This window comes from Excalfactoria chinensis, chromosome 12 (genome assembly GCF_039878825.1).
Source record: "Excalfactoria chinensis isolate bCotChi1 chromosome 12, bCotChi1.hap2, whole genome shotgun sequence".
NCBI classification, from domain to species: domain Eukaryota; kingdom Metazoa; phylum Chordata; class Aves; order Galliformes; family Phasianidae; genus Excalfactoria; species Excalfactoria chinensis.
The window spans coordinates 13,605,855-13,625,257 of NC_092836.1; the positions used below are offsets into that span (position 1 = coordinate 13,605,855).

The following is a 19,403-nucleotide window of genomic DNA, read 5'->3' on the forward strand; positions in this document are numbered from 1 at the left end:
GAAGTGATATTATTTTGCAACTAATGCTCTTGCCAGTATCTGGCTTTATTAGTTTAGCACAGGAGGTGTTTTCTGATGAGTTGTCTGGAATAAGTAAGGCTGTTCGGTTTCTATCACACTTTGGAAACCTTTCTCTTGACAGCTTAAGCATTTGTCAAAATGCTCTACCTGGGTGCTCCCAGTTCTTTATTATTCAGTGCCAGCAGCACTTCATCTGAGCGCTTCGCTACCAGTGGGGAGAGTTAAATGGAAGATGAAGTTTAGTGGGAATGAGTCAACCGTGTACCATCCCTCACTCTATGTACATTAGCTGTGACAAGGATGGATTTGAGTTGTGTCATTTCCTGTTTTCCCTACCTTTTTTTCTGCTTCTTCTTTTACCTCAGCAGTGAAGTATTACTCAGGCTGTGTGAGATAGCCCAAAGCGATGGCATTGACATCCCTGACTAGCAGAGCAAGGCTGTAACAGAACCTGAGTAACCCCTAAGTCTTTAACCCATTGTGTTCTCAACTTGAACATAAATAAATTATGGTTCATCTTATCTAGGAGTACTTCCAATTACTTCCAAGATGGCACCCTAAAATATAAACTGTAGACAAATTTTATCTCTTACTGTTATTTTTTAAAGCACACCACCCTGCATCTTGATGCACTGCCATTTAGAAGCACAGAGTACAAGTGAAGATCCATAATTTTGTAGAAAATGTCAGTCCATTTTCCAGTCTATTTTAGCTTCATTATATAGGTAAACCAGACAAGAAGAGTCAGTATTTCACAAGCTATAATCCATCATGCCCACAGTATCAGTTTTGCTTGAACAGCAGCAAATAATGATCCTAGATAATTTTTTCCCTTAATCTCACTATCTTGTTTCAGTCTGGGGTTAGGAATTCATACTTTCACTTATATAGATAGGAAGTATAAATTTACACAGAATCATCGAATCTTTTAAGTTGGAAAGGAAATTTTAAAGATTGTCTGGTCCAGCTTCCCTGCAATGAACATGGACACCCACAGCTCCATCAGGTGCTCAGAGCCCATGCAACATGACCTTGAGTGACTCCAGGGACAGGGCATCCACCACCACCTCTGGGCAGACTGTGCCGGTGCATCACTGCCCTTACTGTAGAAAATTTCTTCCTTATATCCAATCTAAATCTGCCCTCTTTTGGTTTGAAACCAAACTAAAAAACTTTGTCCTATGTTGTGGACCCCACTAGACAGCACGTCCCCTTCCTTCTTACACCCCCTTTAGATATTGAAGGGCTGCTCTCAGGTCTCCCTGGATCCTCCTCTTCTCCAGTCTGAACAGCCCCAGTTATTGAATGGCTCTCAGAAAATTCAACTATATTCACAGAATCACAGAATTATAGGGGTTGGAAGGGACCTCTAGAGATCATCGAGTCCAACCCCCCATTCCAATAATTGTAGGAAAAATCACATTAAATGAAACTTTCCTTTCCTTTCCTTTCCTTTCCTTTCCTTTCCTTTCCTTTCCTTTCCTTTCCTTTCCTTTCCTTTCCTTTCCTTTCCTTTCCTTTCCTTTCCTTTCCTTTCCTTTCCTTTCCTTTCCTTTCCTTTCCTTTCCTTTCCTTTCCTTTCCTTTCCTTTCCTTTTCTTCCCTTTCCCTTTCTTTTCGTTTCCTTTCTTTTCCTTTCTTTTCTTTTTTCCTTTTTTTTTTTTTTTTCCAGAACTATTTTTTTCCAAGCTCCTTTTTATGACTGATTTTTAAACTTCCTACATGATGACACTTACTTGGCAGTACATTGATCCAGTCTAATCTTAGGTGATAATGGGTCTCCCAAGAGTTATTTTTTTAAATAGCAAGTAGTTTATCAAACACATTGACAGCTATGTTTTCAAATTATTTCCATTTTTTTTTCCATGTTAGAATACTTGTCTTGCTTTTAAATAGAAAAATATATAGAAACCAAATACAAGTCAGACCAGTCTTGCAGACAGACGTACCAAAAAAGCATCACAGCAGTAACTACTCAAACTCCCAAGCTAATTTTCAAGTACAGTGTGTTTGTCACTAGCAACTTGGAAAACAAAAAATCCTACACCAAGAACCCCCAACCTATTTGCCAGCATTACAGTAGGAACAGTGCTATAAGTCCATTTCCTGGTATAAAACTTTATCTAAGCATTAGCTTCGTAACTCATAGTTGAGACAAGCTTTTATAAAAAGGACTTCCTGCTAACAGAAGGAAAGGTGGGGAAGAAGGTTTTGTGTTTGGTGTTACACAGAAAACTTTGTCACCAGCCATATCCCTTAAGAGCATGTGAAACTGAGCCTGGAGCTCATGGTTCCAGCTCGTGAATTAATGGTTTCGTTTTACATTTTGATGACCAGAGAGAGAGAAGGGTGCAGGTATTTTTTCTCTGGGGAAAACAGGAATGTGTTCATGAGAGACGTAAAAAGGCAAGGAATCCCAAAGACTACCAGCTTGTAGCTGTTATCAGATACGATGCAAATGGAGGGGGTGAGGGAGAATACCTGGCAGGAGACCTGCTCTGAGGAGGGACTGCCTGACGTGGCAGTGTGGATTTCTTTGTGTATCATTCCTTTCAAGTCCATATCAGATTTTGTTGAGCTATTAACATCAGGTGTTGCCACATCGCGCCCACTATCTCCTCAAGCAGTATCTTGATGAAGATAAATAAAAACTGAAGAACCTTATTTGACTTTCAGGAACCGTGATTAAATTTGCAGAGCCGTCAGAGAAAAATACAGACTTTGAGCCGCATACATGGAATTCACTTTTCTAGTTACTTTTGCAAAGCTGAGAGGTTTTGGCAGAAGCTTGTCCTCAAAACAGCTAGATGGGATATAAGGTTTTCTCCTAGAAGAACCCTTCAGTGGCAGAAAGCCAAAGCATCGTGACACCTTGTTTTATTTCAAAAAGCAGTCCCTACAGTTTGAAGAAAGGCAAGGGCCATTCCTTGTGGTTAAATTTGAGAAGAGCATTTAATATAGTGTGGGAATCTGTCTCATTATACCTCTGGTGCCCTTCCTATCCTATGTCCAACTATTTGTCAAAAGTAACAATTGTGAAGGTATACCGTAAGAATTGTTTTCTACTGCTGTTTGTTTTTTGGTCTCAGAAGCAGTGATAAACAGATTTAATGCATGGCAAGTCCTTAAAGTTAACAGAGCTAAAATGAAAGTATGTAGGAGAAAATATTTTTGCTTCATTCCTCTTAGCTTTTACTGGTGCTCTCAGACCTGGGTGTTCATTTGCTATTCTACACAGCATCAGACACTGAATGAAGGGCATTAGGTCTTCTGTCCTCTAATTGAAGTGATGCATCTTACCAAGGGAAAGAAAAGAAAATCTCATTTGGCTTGCGCATGCTGACACCAGTAAGTGAGCGGTGTGACCATTCTGAATGACTAACATCTGTATTTGTCTTTACCTATTTGATACATTGTGGAAATAGGAGATGTATTTAGAAAATAATTGCTGCACGACTTCTGCAAAGCTTGACTTCTTCACAAAGCTGAAGGGCAACTAACATTTCAGGTGAGAAAGAATCAAAACGATTATCGCTCTATAAAGAAAGGTGAGGAACCTCCTGCTTCGTGGGAGTGCGCAAAAGGTTAAATTTATGAGAGAAGAGAATTTATGAACTCTTCACGTGAAAAGGAATTATGAGTTAGAATTTGGAAGAAGTGTTTCTGAACTTTAAAATATTGAAGGTAAATGGTTGTACCGGGATGTTTCTAGTATTCTGTCATTCTCTTGGCTGTTTTCGTAATTAGTCCTCAGACAAAGAGCCTGCATGACTTTCTTTAGACAGATATTTCTAGGAAAATGTAATGGTGGTTTGATTGATGTATGATTGGGCATGTTCTACGCTGTTTTCCTGGCCATTTTTTATTAGAAATGGAAAATTTCTTACAATGAGAAAAAGGTTAAGCTACCAATGGTAGTAGAATTTTGAGATAGTCAGTATAAGAAATCTGTCCGATACTGACTTCAGTTTCAGATAGTATTTTACACAGATTTACTAATGAAAAAATATCAGGAAAAGCCATCATCTGACTGTGCTGATTAAGGCCTTGATGATACAATCAACTGAAATATGAAAGACTGTCTGGAATGAGTCACTTTAAGTATGGGACACAGTCAATTCCAGACTCATTCACAGTTAGTTTGCCATAAGATATGCAAAAAATGTTTTGTCTCTACAGAACGTATTTTACAACAGCTCTATTAATATCGCTCCTGAACATCCACTGGTGGTAAATAATCTCTTCTGTTTGTGCATGTTCTCGCCAACTACAGATTTCCACATTGGTACTTTTAAAATACACTGTTTCTCACACTTCTTAGAGGTTTTGTAGGGTTTGTCTTTGGCATCATTTCTCCTTTTATGCTCTTTCATGTTCGTTTTTGTTTTCAAGTCAAAAGGCACTAAGTGCTATTTTTATTTTCCTCAAATTTCAAAGCTCTGGTGTTAAGACAATCCTAACAAGTTACTTAAATGGTTGCATTGGTTTGAGATTATTGTCACACTTAAATGAAATTAGTGGCAGAGCTTTTTCCTACTTACTTTAGTTACACAGAGGTAGCCCTTTTTCAGCCTGCATATGCATTCTTTTCCCCTCTCTCTGAGGACAGCTTATGAACAGGAAGGGACTGACTTCTATACAGTCTGATAATAACAGGACAAGAGGGAACGGCTTTAAACAGAAATAGAGGAGATTTAGATTAGACGTTAGGAGAAATTCTTTACTCAGAGAGTGGTGAGGCACTGGCACTACTTCCCAAAGAGCTGTGGGTGCCCCATCCCTGGAGGTGCTCAAGGCAAGGCCAGGTTGGCTGAGGCCCTGAGCATCCTGAGCTGGAGGTTGGCAACATTGCCCATGGCATTGGCTGCGTCTGGGTGGGCTGTAAGGTCCCTCACAACCTAAGCTACTCTACAAATGCCTGTTCTTGCTCTAGTTCTTAACTGCCAGTTGCATTAGATATCACTTGGTTCACAAATAATTTGTTAACAGACTAAATAGCTTTATTAAAATTAACTTAGAGCTTACATTATTCTACTTAATGAGTCCTTTTGTGTAACAAAAAAAAAAAAACAACCTTCTAACATCATTCCTAAAGTTTGGGAAGCATTATTAGTTAGAAATACCTCTCTGAAATTAACATAGATCATAAATCCTCATCTGCCATGAGTTGAAAGGGGCAGGTGTGCATTTGCCCAGTGGTCTCTCCAGCCCACAGTGATGCTGTGACCAGTCTTTGAGTCCTTCCACGTTCTTCTCCAGAGTGAAAAATTTACAGACAGTTTTGTCTGTGGTTTTGTTTTCTCTGATCTATAGTAGATGCATCTGCAAGCACTTATAGGAGACAGGTATTTCCTGATCCAGGTGATGCAACGTCAAATGAAATTAAGAGAGTTTATGGCCCCAGTGAGATGGAAATCAGTATCCACTGTCTCCCTGTTTGTATGTGCTTCACACATAGACCGAAGTTGGAGTTCTTTCTGATGCTGCACTAAAGGGTCCCTAGCCTCAAGCACTATGATATTGGTACCAGGCTGTGCAGTAGGAGTATCTGTGCAAAATCTTGGTAAAGAAGAATGCCCTGTAGGTGTGACGGTTGAGTCTATTTCATGCTTTAAGTCAGGACAGATTTGGCATTGAGTGCTTTGTTATTCTGGTGAAGCATAGTGCTTTAGCGTTACCTGTCCACACTGAGGGGGCAGGGGGAGGGCACATTGTGCTCCAGGCTGCCCTGGAAGATGCATTTAGGAAGCCATATGTGCTTTGATGTTGGACACCCAGGAAGGTACAGAGCACTGACTGAATCAGTGATGAGCCAGAAGGGATAGTGAGCTAAAAAAACCCATTGCAGGAGGGCAGCCAGCTTTCTGGCCATGTCAGCCATGCAGCTGAAACCCACACACCCAGTCCCCTTTAGTTCCTGCTCCTCCAAGGGCTCTCCAGGGCTGCAGCTTGCCACCCTCACCTGACACACCCTACGCATTTTCTACAAAACTAAAGGCAAAGAGAAAACATGTTATGTTCCTTATGGCAGTGCCCAAAGGTACTGTATCTGAAGATAACATCAACAGAAAGAGCCAGTGCAAGTTCTCTTCACACAAACTATTTCCCAGAGGCTAATGGCAAAGGAGAGATTGAGAGAGAGAGAGAGAGAAACAAGTACTGACAGTTTACTATAGGAACTCAAAGAAAAAGTGGACAAAGCTAAAAGAACTCCAGCTCTTTGTTAGCATCTAATCCAGTTTAGAGCACTCGCTGGTGCATACATCTGCTTTCCATGGCTGACGGACCTGGATCTCGTCATTTGCTAAGAAACAGAGGAACTAGGTTTAAGATTTGTCACCCTTCAAGCCTCATACACTTTAGGAAAATCAGTCTGTAACATACATAAAGTCTTAATCTAACGTGAAAAGTAAGAGCTGCTGGCTAAAACCTCTGAAGGAGCAAATCCTGTTTTCTAAAGGTTCAGTGTTTCCTGTTTTTAACTGAGACCAAGTACTGAAGTGAAGGGGTAGAGTGATTTTGGCTCGTGAAAACCATGGGGAAGGCCTTCTGTCCCTACCCAAAGACTATTTACAAAAATGAGTCCAAGTACCAAATATCACAGTACAACAAAATTATCTAATGCCCATTACCAAATTACCAGCTTTTACCCAGGACAGATGCTTCAAACTACATGTAGCCTATTTTCTAGATGCTATAAGAGCACATTAATCTCCAGCTGAATTTGCAAAATGCTGCACTGAAAGAAACTGCAAGGAGGATGTATGAACAAGAACAAAACCAACACAAGGGTTTGTGAGTGGGAGGCTGAGAGTCTGGGCTAGTAGAGTCAGAGATGGAAAGTTTGATGGCATAGTGCAGTAGGCACAAATTAGGCAGTCGTACTTGAGTGATTTTAGTACATTTCCTCAGAAATGCAACCCCAATAGGTGCCAGTAGAAATAGGAGTTAGCTAGAACATCTTAGTAGGTATTAAGTAAAAATCACCACAAAAGCCATCAAAACTCCCATCTGTCTGTTCCCTGCCCATACCTCCAAATGTTTTTTGTTGTCCAAAAATGGACCCATAGTGCTTGGGCTTAACTAGTACTGGTCAAACTTCTCATCTTCAGGTGAAGCAAGGCTGCTTTACCCTAACTGCCCATACCCAGCCCCAGTTGAGGCCAGAAATCCAGTGGCTGGTTGGGGCTGGCATTATGTCTCCTGGAGCAGAAGGCCAGCACATGACATGCAGTAGCCTGGTTCTGAACCACTCCAGCTGCTCGCTCAGCTCTTTCCAGGGGCACTGCTCATTCTCTTAGAGATCCCTGTCTGTAAGTAATGAAATAAATCAAAAGGCAATAAAGGCTATTTACACTTCAGGAAAATAAAAAAAGCTCTACCTGGATAAATGACATTAGGCCATTATGTGGTTTGTATTAATGCTTCAAGTCAATGTGGAGGATTTGAATGTAAGAAATATTTTGTTGCAAGTTTGAACATCTGACCAGATATAAGGCCAGACACTTGAACGCAAGCAGTGATTGAATTAGGACCCAGAAATGTATCCCTGGCTAGTTTCAAATTAAAAAAGGAGAGCTTTTAAAAAGGTACAAATGAGACTAAAAGAATTTATGTTATTTTTCCGGTTACTGTGCTATAACTCCTTTTCCGTCTCCTAATCTATCTTCTAAGCACACTACCTTATGAATGAGTGAGCAATAAAAGAAGTATGCAGCGGTCGAGAGAGAAACTCAAGATAACAAGATAATGCAAGATGTAAGCCAAAGTTTGAGCAGAACTGCAAGTTTAGTTGTAGATCTGAATATAAAAGTTTCTTGCATCTGAGTTTTATGGGCAGTCACTGGGTGGATGGTTTGCCTGGAAATTTCATTTTAAAACAGTAGCACATGATGTGACATCATACAGGCTAAGTTCACCGCCATCGAAATCTTAGATTTATACATTATGCAGGCTTTTAAGCCTGTACTGACACATCACTGGATGGACGGAAATAAAACCAAAGCAAAAGACTATCTGCTCAACTCTGCTGATCAGTGTGGCACCAACAGAAGGATAAACATTGATAGCATTTATTTGCTTGTTCACATCTTGCTCCAGGTTACACCATTTTCAGGTCAGAGTACCAAAATGTGCTTTATTTTGGAATCGCTGTTTGTAAAAATCAAGGCATAGTACGCAGTAAAACTCTTTGGCAAATCAAGGAGAGTAAAAGCTATGTTAATGAGGATCTCAATTTACCCTTGGCTATGGAATTAGGCAGTCACCTTCCCTGCTTAACCCAAATTGCAAATGAGGAATTGGCTTAGCAGGTAGAGCTCAGCTGACACCTGCAACAGTGTGTCTGGGAAAGCAGAACCCACAGCTCTGGTGGGAACCCAGCTTATGTCTGGAGACAGTTTATGTTGGAGAGCAAACCCCTCCACATGCATCAGATAACCCTATGTTTTGTGTTTTTTTTTGCTTTTTTTTTTTTTCGCTTTGATTTCCAGAAGTGTCTAGCTTTTATTAATGCATCATTCTTTGTTCTTCTAAATCCAGATTCTAGAAGAGAACATGAAGCTAGAGTGCAAATGCCATGGGGTCTCAGGATCCTGTACCACTAAAACATGTTGGACAACTCTGCCGAAATTCCGGGAGCTGGGCTACATCCTTAAGGACAAATACAACGAAGCAGTTCAAGTCGAGCCAGTGAGAGCAAGTCGCAACAAGCGTCCAACCTTCCTCAAAATAAAGAAGCCACTTTCATATCGCAAACCCATGGATACAGATTTAGTGTACATAGAAAAATCTCCCAATTATTGTGAAGAAGACCCCGTCACGGGGAGTGTGGGAACGCAAGGGAGGATGTGCAACAAGACGGCCCAGCAGTCCAATGGCTGCGACCTGATGTGCTGTGGTCGAGGTTACAACACGCACCAGTACTCAAGAGTGTGGCAGTGCAACTGCAAATTTCATTGGTGCTGCTATGTTAAATGTAACACATGCAGTGAAAGAACAGAAGTATATACCTGTAAGTGAGTCCGTGGCTGGACAGGCTGACCGTGTCCCTGGCCATGAGTACATTTGCACATGCGCTCAACAAAACTACACAAGACTGTAGCAAAGACCTGCTCTCCCAGAAGAAATGCGGATGAATGGATCCCTGTCTTTTCTTCTCACGTTTCATTGCATACATGGATACGTATTTCAGACTCTTAACAAAGTCAGCCAGGAAACAAATAATAAAACCCCAAACTCCACTAAGCCCCCTGCCACATGAAACAGAGAGATCAGTTTATGTGTGTCTCTGAAGCAAAAAAGCAGTGACTGCCTTGTGAAGAGACACCACGGAAAGTTCTCTGACCACAGCAATGAACTCTTGGTTTGGAAATAAAGATGGTCAAAAACTTGTGTGTAGGAGGAGTGGGGAGAGTGGGGGACAAATCCTCAGACACGGGCTGTGCACAGGAGGCAATGGACAGTGCCCTGCTGTGACTCGCCCATGTGAGTGTGCGGATGATAGAGATGTAGGCTTCTACACTTGTGAAAAGCTTCTGCTGGTCTTGCCCATCTTTTCATTTCATAACATTTGCTACAGCGAGTAGAACTGTTGAAAAGTTTCTGTAGACACTGCTTTATCTGCCTTCTGTGTGTGTGTGTGTGTGCTGCAGATTTAGCACAGGGATTTTGGGACACTCGGGACATAATAATAGCAATATTTAACAATTTATTCAGATAAAACTAATATTAATTTATTTAATTAAAAAGAACTCTACCGACGTTTTCGGAACTATTCTGCAATTGAAGTAGATAGCTTGCTTTCTTTGTGGAATAATTTTCTAGAAAAAGCAAGGTAAAACTGGAGCTGTATATATCATTCTTTCCTAGGATATTTCTAATAGTTGGACTTGCAGGATGCGTTCTCCCATACTAGACGTTAAAGTACAAAAGTTGGCATCTTTATATATATATATATGTACATACACAAACACACTGAATTTTTTCCTTTTTTTTTTTTTTGTTCCCTGTTTGCTGCTAGTTGTCTGGAACAAAAGATAGCGGTAAGGGTTGCAAATCTTTACCAGGTTTCTTCTTTTTTTTTTTTTTTTTCATTCAATTAAAGAAAGAACCATTAATAAAATCCTGTTTGAGATATGTCTAAAAATAAGAAACTCCAGACAAACTTCCATCTTTTGGAAAATCAACCATAGGATAAGAGAGTATATTTTGTAAGAGACTATTTTTATATAAATATTTTATTTATACTACGTCTGCTTGTTCAACCTGTACTTTTTCTCAAAACAGGCATACAATTTGTAATTCTTAGGCTGTTTAACAGAGGAAGGCTAATTAGCTTGTGGACACAACAGCAGCAAGCTGGATACATTCAGCTGCAGTTGGTGGATGTGTCAGAAAACAGAATGAACTTTCTCTCCGGATGTGTGTACAAACGGGCTCTTTTCCTGCAGCTCAATCTGCAGAATATGCAAAACGAGAACATGGTATGTAGCATCAATTTTGTCACATGGCTTGAATTCATGATTGGTATTAACTGGATGCTCACTTATCCCATTCAGGAAAAAAGAATCCGAATTAGCTTCCCACATGCATCAGTCATTAAACTGTGGCGTTATGACTAGCAAATGTGCTGTGTGTGCTGTCAGTTAAACCTCTATATTGTGTTACTGTCAAATTTGATTTTAATCAATGGAAGACTGTAGACTGTGACTGTAAAAACTAGCGTGATACACATCGTCTGCTTCTCATAGATAGGATACAATGCTTACTTTTTGTCCAACTCTCTTTGGCATTTACATTATTCTTTCCTCCAAAAGGCTGGAGCTCAAAAACCCAAAAAAACACCTAGGCAAATTTAAAGACTGCTCTCTTGTTTTTCAGAGCCCAGTTAAACCTTCTTCTGTTCCCTTTATGGCATTTCATTTTTCATCAGTGCTCATTTCTCCAGATATTAGAGGAGCAAATATTTTTCTGCTTTTGGAAGCTTTCTGTTCCTCCTGCTGGATTCTCTTGTGGCTGATAAAAATAATCCAATTTTAATGTTGGTTTTTTTTGTTTTGTTTTGTTTTGTTTTTCATTGGGTATGAAACGTGACCCAGAGTTACTGATAATGCTGATAATACAGGATCTCACACCTTTAATGAGACATCAGTAAGGGAAACAAACGGGTAGGCAGTATGCACTGTATTCACTGATTCCTGTTAATAACAGCAAGTGTGGCAAGGAATAGGTGATGATACACATCTTGGCACCAACCCTTCTCTGAGGCATAACTCCCATCTAAGGCTGCAATGGAGAAAACTGTCAGAAAACTCTGAGACAAAAGTATCCAGAAGTACTATAAGAGATGCTGCAGTTTCAGCAGGATAGCCTGACCTTTCAGAAGCTGTCTGAATGTGACGTGGCTTTCTTTCAAACTCCCCTCTCACATATATTCATGTAAGAACAAAAGCCCAAGCAGTTTCCTTGCACTGCATAGCTGGAATTAAATATGGGTTTTGCAGACCTGCCACTTAACATGTTGTATAATTTTTCTGTTATTCAAACACCAGCATGAAAGAGCTAGTTAAAATGATGAACATAACTTACATTCAAACTTATGACTTGTCAATACAAAGCCATATGAAAGCAGGTTTTTTTCCATGGAATTTTCATGCTCTTCCTTCTGAATTCTATGCATCGAGAACTGACGAGGCATAAAATGTAATGAATTACATACAGTATGGGTGTTAATTACAACGCTCTGTTGTGGTTAAGTAGCTCGGATCTAATGCTTAACTTTGGAATCTCTTCTCCTTTGCTTGTATTTATTTTTACATTTCTTATGTTAGCAGATATCATATCCTCATCACAAGTGTGTTTTCTTCACTGGTTACAGCTATTTTACAAGTTGTTGCTTTTGCGGCATGTTTTTCCATAGGAAAGCAACCTGTAAGTCTCCTGCCTCCTCTATATTTCAGTATGCAGTGACGTGCAATGGAAAGCCAGCAGGCTAATTCCTGAAGGACAAATGTCTTTAAACATTTTTGCTCATATAATAAAGAACTGAGTGCATAATTAAATGAATTCGGTACACATTAGCCCTACGGTTTACAATGCTGCTGGTGATCTGTGCAGTACTTAGAGAAAATCTCAATTTGACTCATAACTGGGATATCAGTTTGCAAAGTATGAATTAAAGATCAAGGAAAATCAAATACTGCATTCAACTAGAAAGTGTCTGAAAATTTTTGGCAGTGTCCACTTAGATAAGGGAAATCTGGCCATCAGAATCCATCCACTGTGTCTGGAGTTAATTGGCCATTCTCTAAATGTGCTTGAGTGGCATAAAGAATAAACAGGAGAGGGAGAAAGATTTACGATTTTGTAGATATTTCTACCCCCGACAACAGTTTGTTCTTTGTCCTCAGGGATAGAAGAGCTCTGTTTTGACTCGGTGAAGAACCACACAATGGGATTGAAATGCACACAACTGCAGAACAATACAGCCCTCAAAAGAAAATACATCTTTTCATCTGCACTAACCCAGGGAAGTGCTGGATTGCCATCCACATTAACAACCTAGCAGAGGTTTTTAAAGAAAGCACACATTCAAGCTGCAGGATAAGAGGAGGAGAAAGAGTAAGAGAGCAAGCACAACTGCAAGTTGGAAAGCTGTTATTTATGAAATATCACTTCCTTATTTGATACTAAAAGCCTGACACGTGGAAATGATGCTACTCCACACTGGGATTCCTACGCAGGTTTTATGGATTTTACCTCGGTGCCTTTTTAAAAGGACGACTAACCTGAATACAATTTGCTTGAATATTTGAAGTACCTACCTAAAACTCATATCGGTCAATTATTCAGATTTTTTTGCCATGTATGCACAAGCCTAATGGAGATATGACTTTCAACAGAGATGATTAAATGAAAAACATCCTTAAAATATATTCTTACGTGGCTCATTTGGTCAAGTTATTGCAAGGGTACACAGTTACTTAGAAAAGGAAAGTAATGGGCATATATGATATTACACAAAGCTCTTAACTAATTACCTTGTGGATTATAAAATTGTTTTTTACTGATCACATTCTAAAAGCAGTTTGTTGAATACAGAATCACAGACTGCAGTCAGGTGAACATATTCAAGTGAAGATTCCACAGAAATATTTCTGACAAGGTTTTTTATGTTTATCATTACTACAGGTGTCCAGAGAGGTGCAGTGTGACAGTGAGAATATTGTCCCTTATAGTCCCCCTTATATTATAGCCCCCTTGCTGGTAGCCCCAGAAAGCTCAACCAAACAGCTCTCTTTGGCAAAACAACAAACACAGTGGTAGACGTGCACAGACAGGGGTGGCCCCATCTAACTGATACTGCTGCTCTCAGCCAGCGGGGTATCACCTCAGTTGGGGCGTTACTGTTCCCAAACTGTACCAAATTGAACCAAGTACAGGAATTTTATCACACAGCAGAACTGCAAACAATGAACCTCAGCTTCATTCCAAAACATTCTCCCTCAATTCATGGTTATCTTGGATACCTCTCACCATGAAAAGTGACGTACTCTGCTAACCTAAGTTACGTTTTTGCGGTCAAAATCATACCAAGAATTCCTCAAGGGCAGGTGTTTTACTCTGGAGCAAAAATTAAGGGAATTCTTCTTCTGGCAACAAACAATAATATATGATTAAGTCAAGATGCAAAGAGATGTACTTGGATCTAAATGACTGAAGAGGGATACAAGAACTTGGTGATTATTTCCCCCTGCTCAGAAGAGATGCTGTAAAGCACCTTTGGAGTTTTAGGAAAACATGCTTTTTTCCCTTTTATTGATAAGACATACATGGATTTGTTGGTAGCACATAGTGCCATTAGCAACTAATGGGGGCAAGAAACAAGTCCCAGAGAAATCACACTTTTAAGGCAGCTTGACTATTGCTACTCTCAAGTACATCTTTTCTGTCAGCTATGTCACTGTATCAAACTCTTGTTAGGAAAGATTTCTGCTCTGTAACTGGATTTGATATCACTGGGACAAGCTGAGGTTATATTTACATCATATTTTATATATATACCTAGGAAATATTTCCAGGTTGCATGCACAAAACCAAGAATTAAAATGAGTGCCGAGGTTTTTTTCCCCTCCATTAGGTAGACCCATCAGTTCAAATGGGATAGCACAAGACTTGCACCAGAGATGATGCTTAGTTTTGAAGTTGCAGAACTTTCAGAATACATTAAATCAAAATGAACATAAGGCATTTCTGGTATATTATTATTATTTCCCAGGCATTACATTTTATCGTGACATACTCTGACCCATTCACAGCAGTGCAGCATAGATACTCTCCAAGTGATGACAACAGTGTTTCTCAGAGAGGCCACTTCCAACAGACTTTAACAGCCTGCTTTTTGGTGTGGTCAGAGAAACGCAGTTCATCAGAGAAGTATCACGGGGAGACATAAGAATAAACTAGTATGATAAAGAAACAAATGTCCTGTTGCAGATAGGGTGCAGCCTGGAAAAGCTTTGGAAAACAGAAACAGCATTTAGGAAGGAAAATCCTTGAAAATTTCAGCGCACGGAAGACTCATTACTGAGTGTACCAGGGAAGGAAGGCTTAGCTGAATGGGTAGTTTTCAGCCCAAGCTAAGGCTGCTTAGTTGTTGCCCAGCTCGTAGTGCAATGGTATTTGGCTCAAAGCAAAACCAAGCATCTATTCCATTGAGTCAGCAAGAAGACTGTTTTGTGAGTTGTTTCATGCACTTAAAGTATCTCCTAGCAACTACTCTTTCATAAGCGAACCCACAGTAATATGTAGTATGGATGACTGCACATCTGTCCATATAGAGCTTAGTTTTCAAATTATTTGTATTTGATCAGAACTGTTTACAACTACAGAGTATCTTAAGTACCTGACATCCTGAGAAGGGAGTCAACAGAGAAGAGCATAGAAGATGCAACACAGGCAGTAGTATTGGACCATAACACTATCACACGACTGAAAACGTATAACTTGTTTTTCTTTAACATCTTACAGAACAAACAAACAAAACCAAAACACCACCAAAAACCAAAACAACAAAAATCAACAGGATAACTCCTTTTGGCCTTCTATAATGTTATGGTGTCAAGCTAAACAAATGTTCTGCACTAAGCTTGGCCTTAGTCAGTCACTATTAAACAGACAGGAAATCAGGACACAAAGCATGAGAGGTTTGGCCAGTGGGCACAAAGGAAGCCTGTTGAAAGAATTAGGACTGTGGCCCAGCTTTCTAGCTTTTGCCATGCTGCTTTATGAAACTTGAGCAATGTCTGATTTGCCTCAATTTTTCTATATATAAATGGATTTTAGCATTTTAGAATCTCTGCACGCAGTAGATTCACTGTACACCGTATATAGCTGAAGCGAGGGCACTCCTTCCTCCTCTCGGCCTCATTAAATAGCCTCCACATTAAGTATGAGTCACACACTGGGGCAGTCATACAAACCTGCTTTCCTGTTTTGTCTCCTTAAGTCAAATGATTGCCAAAGATGTGAGACAAAGTAGGCAGCAGAGAGCAAACCTTCTAAGTCAGAAGATGCAGATAGCAGTGAGGACAAAAGCTTCTGGCAAGCTGAAGCTGATGATAAAATCTTTGGGTCTCCATAAAGCAAGGAGAAGTTACTGCGATGCATCATCACTGAAAGCAAATAGAACTGTTTCAACATTCTAGTGGGAAGCATTTAGCAAGATAGCATGGAACTGCACAGTTTTCTGTTACCAAAGGAGGGAGATGTGAGATGACTCAGGTCAGCGAGTTGTGCTCTCTAAGTACAAACTGTGAGAATGAGAACAGAAGCTAAAAAATACATAACTGGATAAAAAACTTCCTGAGAAGTAAGAACAGTAATTTTTCTGTTTCTGTCTCTCCTCTTGGGTACGAGTCTGGATATTTTGACACTTGCCCATCTTTAGTTGCAAGCCATGTGAACTGCATTCAAATGAAGCAGTAAAGAGAACTTCCCAGAATATATATTGTGTTTATTTAGGCCAGACCAGCTTGGATGAAAGTGCAAAATCAATCAAAGCTTCAAGGGAAGCTGGCAAACCGTCAGTGCCTCCGCACATCCTCACTGTGCCGTCTTCATGAGAAAGGCAATGGTGAGGGGCTGGGAAACTCTCAGTGTTTATAACACAACGTTGGTCTGTGCATCGAGAAGATGAGTTAAAGTGATACGCAGAACTTAACTGATGACTGCACACCAAAGTTGTCATTTTGATGACTTGTTCGGGCAGGAATGGTAGTGGCTGGGTGATAGATTATTTTCTCTTTCTCCTGCCACAATGACATCTGCTTTATTCACAGATCAGCCACCAGTTGCTACAACAACGCCAGTGTGCTTTAGAAAATGTTGTTGAGCTGCTGAGAGAATCTTGGCTACCCATTAGCAAAATGTTAACTATGCAAAACCAAATAGCATTTGGTTTTGTTGTAGGAAAGAAGTCAATGCTCCGCAATAAGTAAGAATGTCAAGAAGAATTTACATTCAAAAAGTAAAGAGGGGTTTAACCCATGATATCACCATGATTGAAAAATCCCCCTGGAATTCATTAGTGAGACATTAGGCCCAAAGAAAAGAGATGATAAATAATGAGTTTTAAAAAGAAAGAACAAATACACTTTCCTCTGAGCAACTTGTCTGCAGCATTTTAACACGTCCGTTGCCCTTCACTTTTCCTGCTCATTGTCTCAGATTTTTACACAGTAATCCTTTGCTAATAGGGTTTTATTTTTATTTATTGCTTTTCTTCCCACTTAGCTCTTTAGGAGATGCTAGGTGCTGTTAAACTGTACTAGCAAGCTGATCTGGCTGCCAGTGGAGTTCCTTGCTCCCACTTGAGAAGGTGAGAGAAGCTTACACTCCAACACGTTCCTTAGAAAGCCAATTACAGGAAAGCACTTGCAGGCCTTTCTGGGAGGGAGAGCTTTGTCCCGCAGCCAAAGGACACAGCATTGTGCTCGATGAAATGGGAGCAACGCTGGGAGCAGGTGAATGTCCCTGCAATAAGTTAAATATCGGTGCGAGAGTGAAAACATATGGCTGATAGCACTGAAATCTCCAGCTGCTAAAGTAGCTACTTTGTGAAAAATGAATCTGAGCTGCAGCGTTTAGAGTGAGATTCCTCCAATTTCTAGGAAAGCACAGCTTGTCATCTCCCCAGTGATTCATGTTGGGCTGCCGCAGCCACTGACAGCGCTGTTAATTTATGTAGCATGGCAGCTAACATGGACTGAGGCTTCCTCTGGTCCCAATCCTGTCCTTAGAATTAGAATGGGTCTGCATGTTGTCTTGATTGTATTTTTTCTTCCACCTCAAAGTTAAATGAATATCATTCTTAATTTGTTTTCCAAATGACTCAAACAGTTTTCTTCCCTTTGTCTCCCCAGAAAGATCAGATCAATTTTACAACGTGTTGTACTTCAAATTTAACTTCATTAAATGTTTATAACATTAAGAGTCCAGTGACTTAAACCCTGCCTGTTGTATTTATAGGCTGTGTGAAGAGAACGAAAACCTGAAAGGACTGAAATTCATATTAATTCCCTGAGAACTAATTTCAACATCTATTCTCATCTGTAAAGCACAAAATGCTACTAATATTTCAGGGATATCATGTTAATTTAACTGCAAGTTTATCAACCATATTTACTGCTGAAGTTAGAAATCTAAAACCAGCTCATGGTAGATCATAGGAGTACTGTTTTTCTGTCACAGTAAATAGGTCCTGAATGTTAATCTAATGATCTAGTTACATAACCGAGCTCAAGAAATGTTAAGCTACTGATTACTATAAGAATGTATGTGGAAAACACTCAGTAGATGCTTTTCCAATGCTCTAAGTGGTTGCAGTCCCCTGCCCCATAGTACTCCCCTTACAGACCATCCCGAGTCAGAAGAGACCCACAAGTGATTTGCTGGCTCAGAGAGATTTCACCTGTGTTGAAAACCACATTCAGACACTGTGGGCAGCCATACCCAATTTCCACAACCAAGCTCTGCTTCCCTGAGCTCTGCCTTGTCCCCATTGCCTTGGAAAGGTGCTTCCGAAGCCTGAGGGGAGTTGAACCCTGATGCTGCTGTGCCAAGTGTTTGGGTGGCTGAGCACAACAAGGAAGACAGCTGTACAACACACAGTTAGCTCAAAGATTTTTACATGGTCTCATCACACCTTCCCAACCCTCTCCCAGGAATATTGGCAGACATAGCATAAAGGAGCTGTGCGTTAAGTTTAGGCTACAGCTGGCCTCTCTTCCATGTGAGGAAGGAGCAAGGGGCTCAGCGCTGTGCATTCAGACTTGCTGCAGTTCAGCACCAAGTTAGCATCACACCTACCCACAACACCAGCAACTCACTTGGGTTTCATCTTTTCAGAGGCTAAAGTTGGCTCTCAGCTCTACCAAAAGAGCACAGCACAAAGGCCAACCTTTAAAAGGATCCTGTGTATCGCAGGTAGGGTGAGCAAAGAGGAAGGCAGCATTCACCAGCATCGTTACCATGGCTACAAATTGCAATCTCTATCTTTCACACACAGGGTATGGAACGTGGGAGAAGGCCAAAGAGCTCCTTGGGAAGCCACCGATGTCTGCCCACAGCCCACAGCAGAGACTCAGCCTGGAGCTGTTCTGCTCAACCCAGCCACATTTACTTGACATTTTTGGAACTGCCACCATGTGCAGATGCAACATTGACAGAGAGAGCAGCTTCTTTCACAGCTACTCAGCTTAAAATACAGCACTCACCCCTGCTTCCCTATGGACTGCCATTATAAGCTAATTATATACTGGGAGCTTTATTTCCTGCAAATGTATATTGCCTTACCGAGAGGTATGGATAACATCTTCATCTGCCAGAAACAGGATTAGTTTTGACAGAGTTATGTTTACAAACATAAAATTTATCACTTTTTTTCTTTTTTTTTTTTTTCCTTAAAAAAAAAAAAGAAAAGAACAGCACCTGTGTACACCTGGAATGAGATAGTAGCTAATGATTTATGTCGGACAGTAACAACGGCTGCTTTTGCTGGAACCATGCCATAACTTAGTGTCTGCTGCTCTGCCCTGCTGGGTCAAGACAACACATCAGTCACGTAAATCACTTAAGTAAATTATTGAGAACTTAAATTGACTTTTTCTACATAATATGTAATTACTTCCTTGAACCAACATTCCCTTACATCACCCATCTAAAAAGCTTTCTATTTATTTTTTAACTGAATATTGATTGAATTTAAATTACAGCCAGTACGGACTATTTGTCTGAACTTCAGATTCTAGGGAAGAAACTTTCCAGCAACTTTTTCGGCTGCAGCTCACACTTCCTTGCCACCCACATCACTTGCACAGACCA

At 40.3% G+C, this 19,403-nt stretch overlaps 1 protein-coding gene across 3 annotated transcripts in view; it reads left to right on the forward strand.

The window, feature by feature from the left end:
• The window catches only part of WNT7A (Wnt family member 7A), a 39,518-nt gene extending 20,811 nt beyond the window's left edge, over window positions 1-18,707 (forward strand). Inside the window, exons 4-5 of one of the 3 annotated variants that reach the window (XR_011905154.1) lie at window positions 8,562-9,506; window positions 18,589-18,707. Coding sequence is in view for 1 of the 3 variants with exons in the window: in XM_072347772.1 (XP_072203873.1) it covers window positions 8,562-9,041 (480 nt within the window). In the remaining 2 variants the exon portion in view is untranslated. Of the gene's footprint in view, window positions 1-8,561; window positions 9,782-10,307; window positions 12,422-18,588 lie in introns of those variants that run through there. The other 2 variants (XR_011905153.1, XM_072347772.1) reach the window with 2 other exon arrangements.
• Window positions 18,708-19,403: the final 696 nt, after the last annotated feature.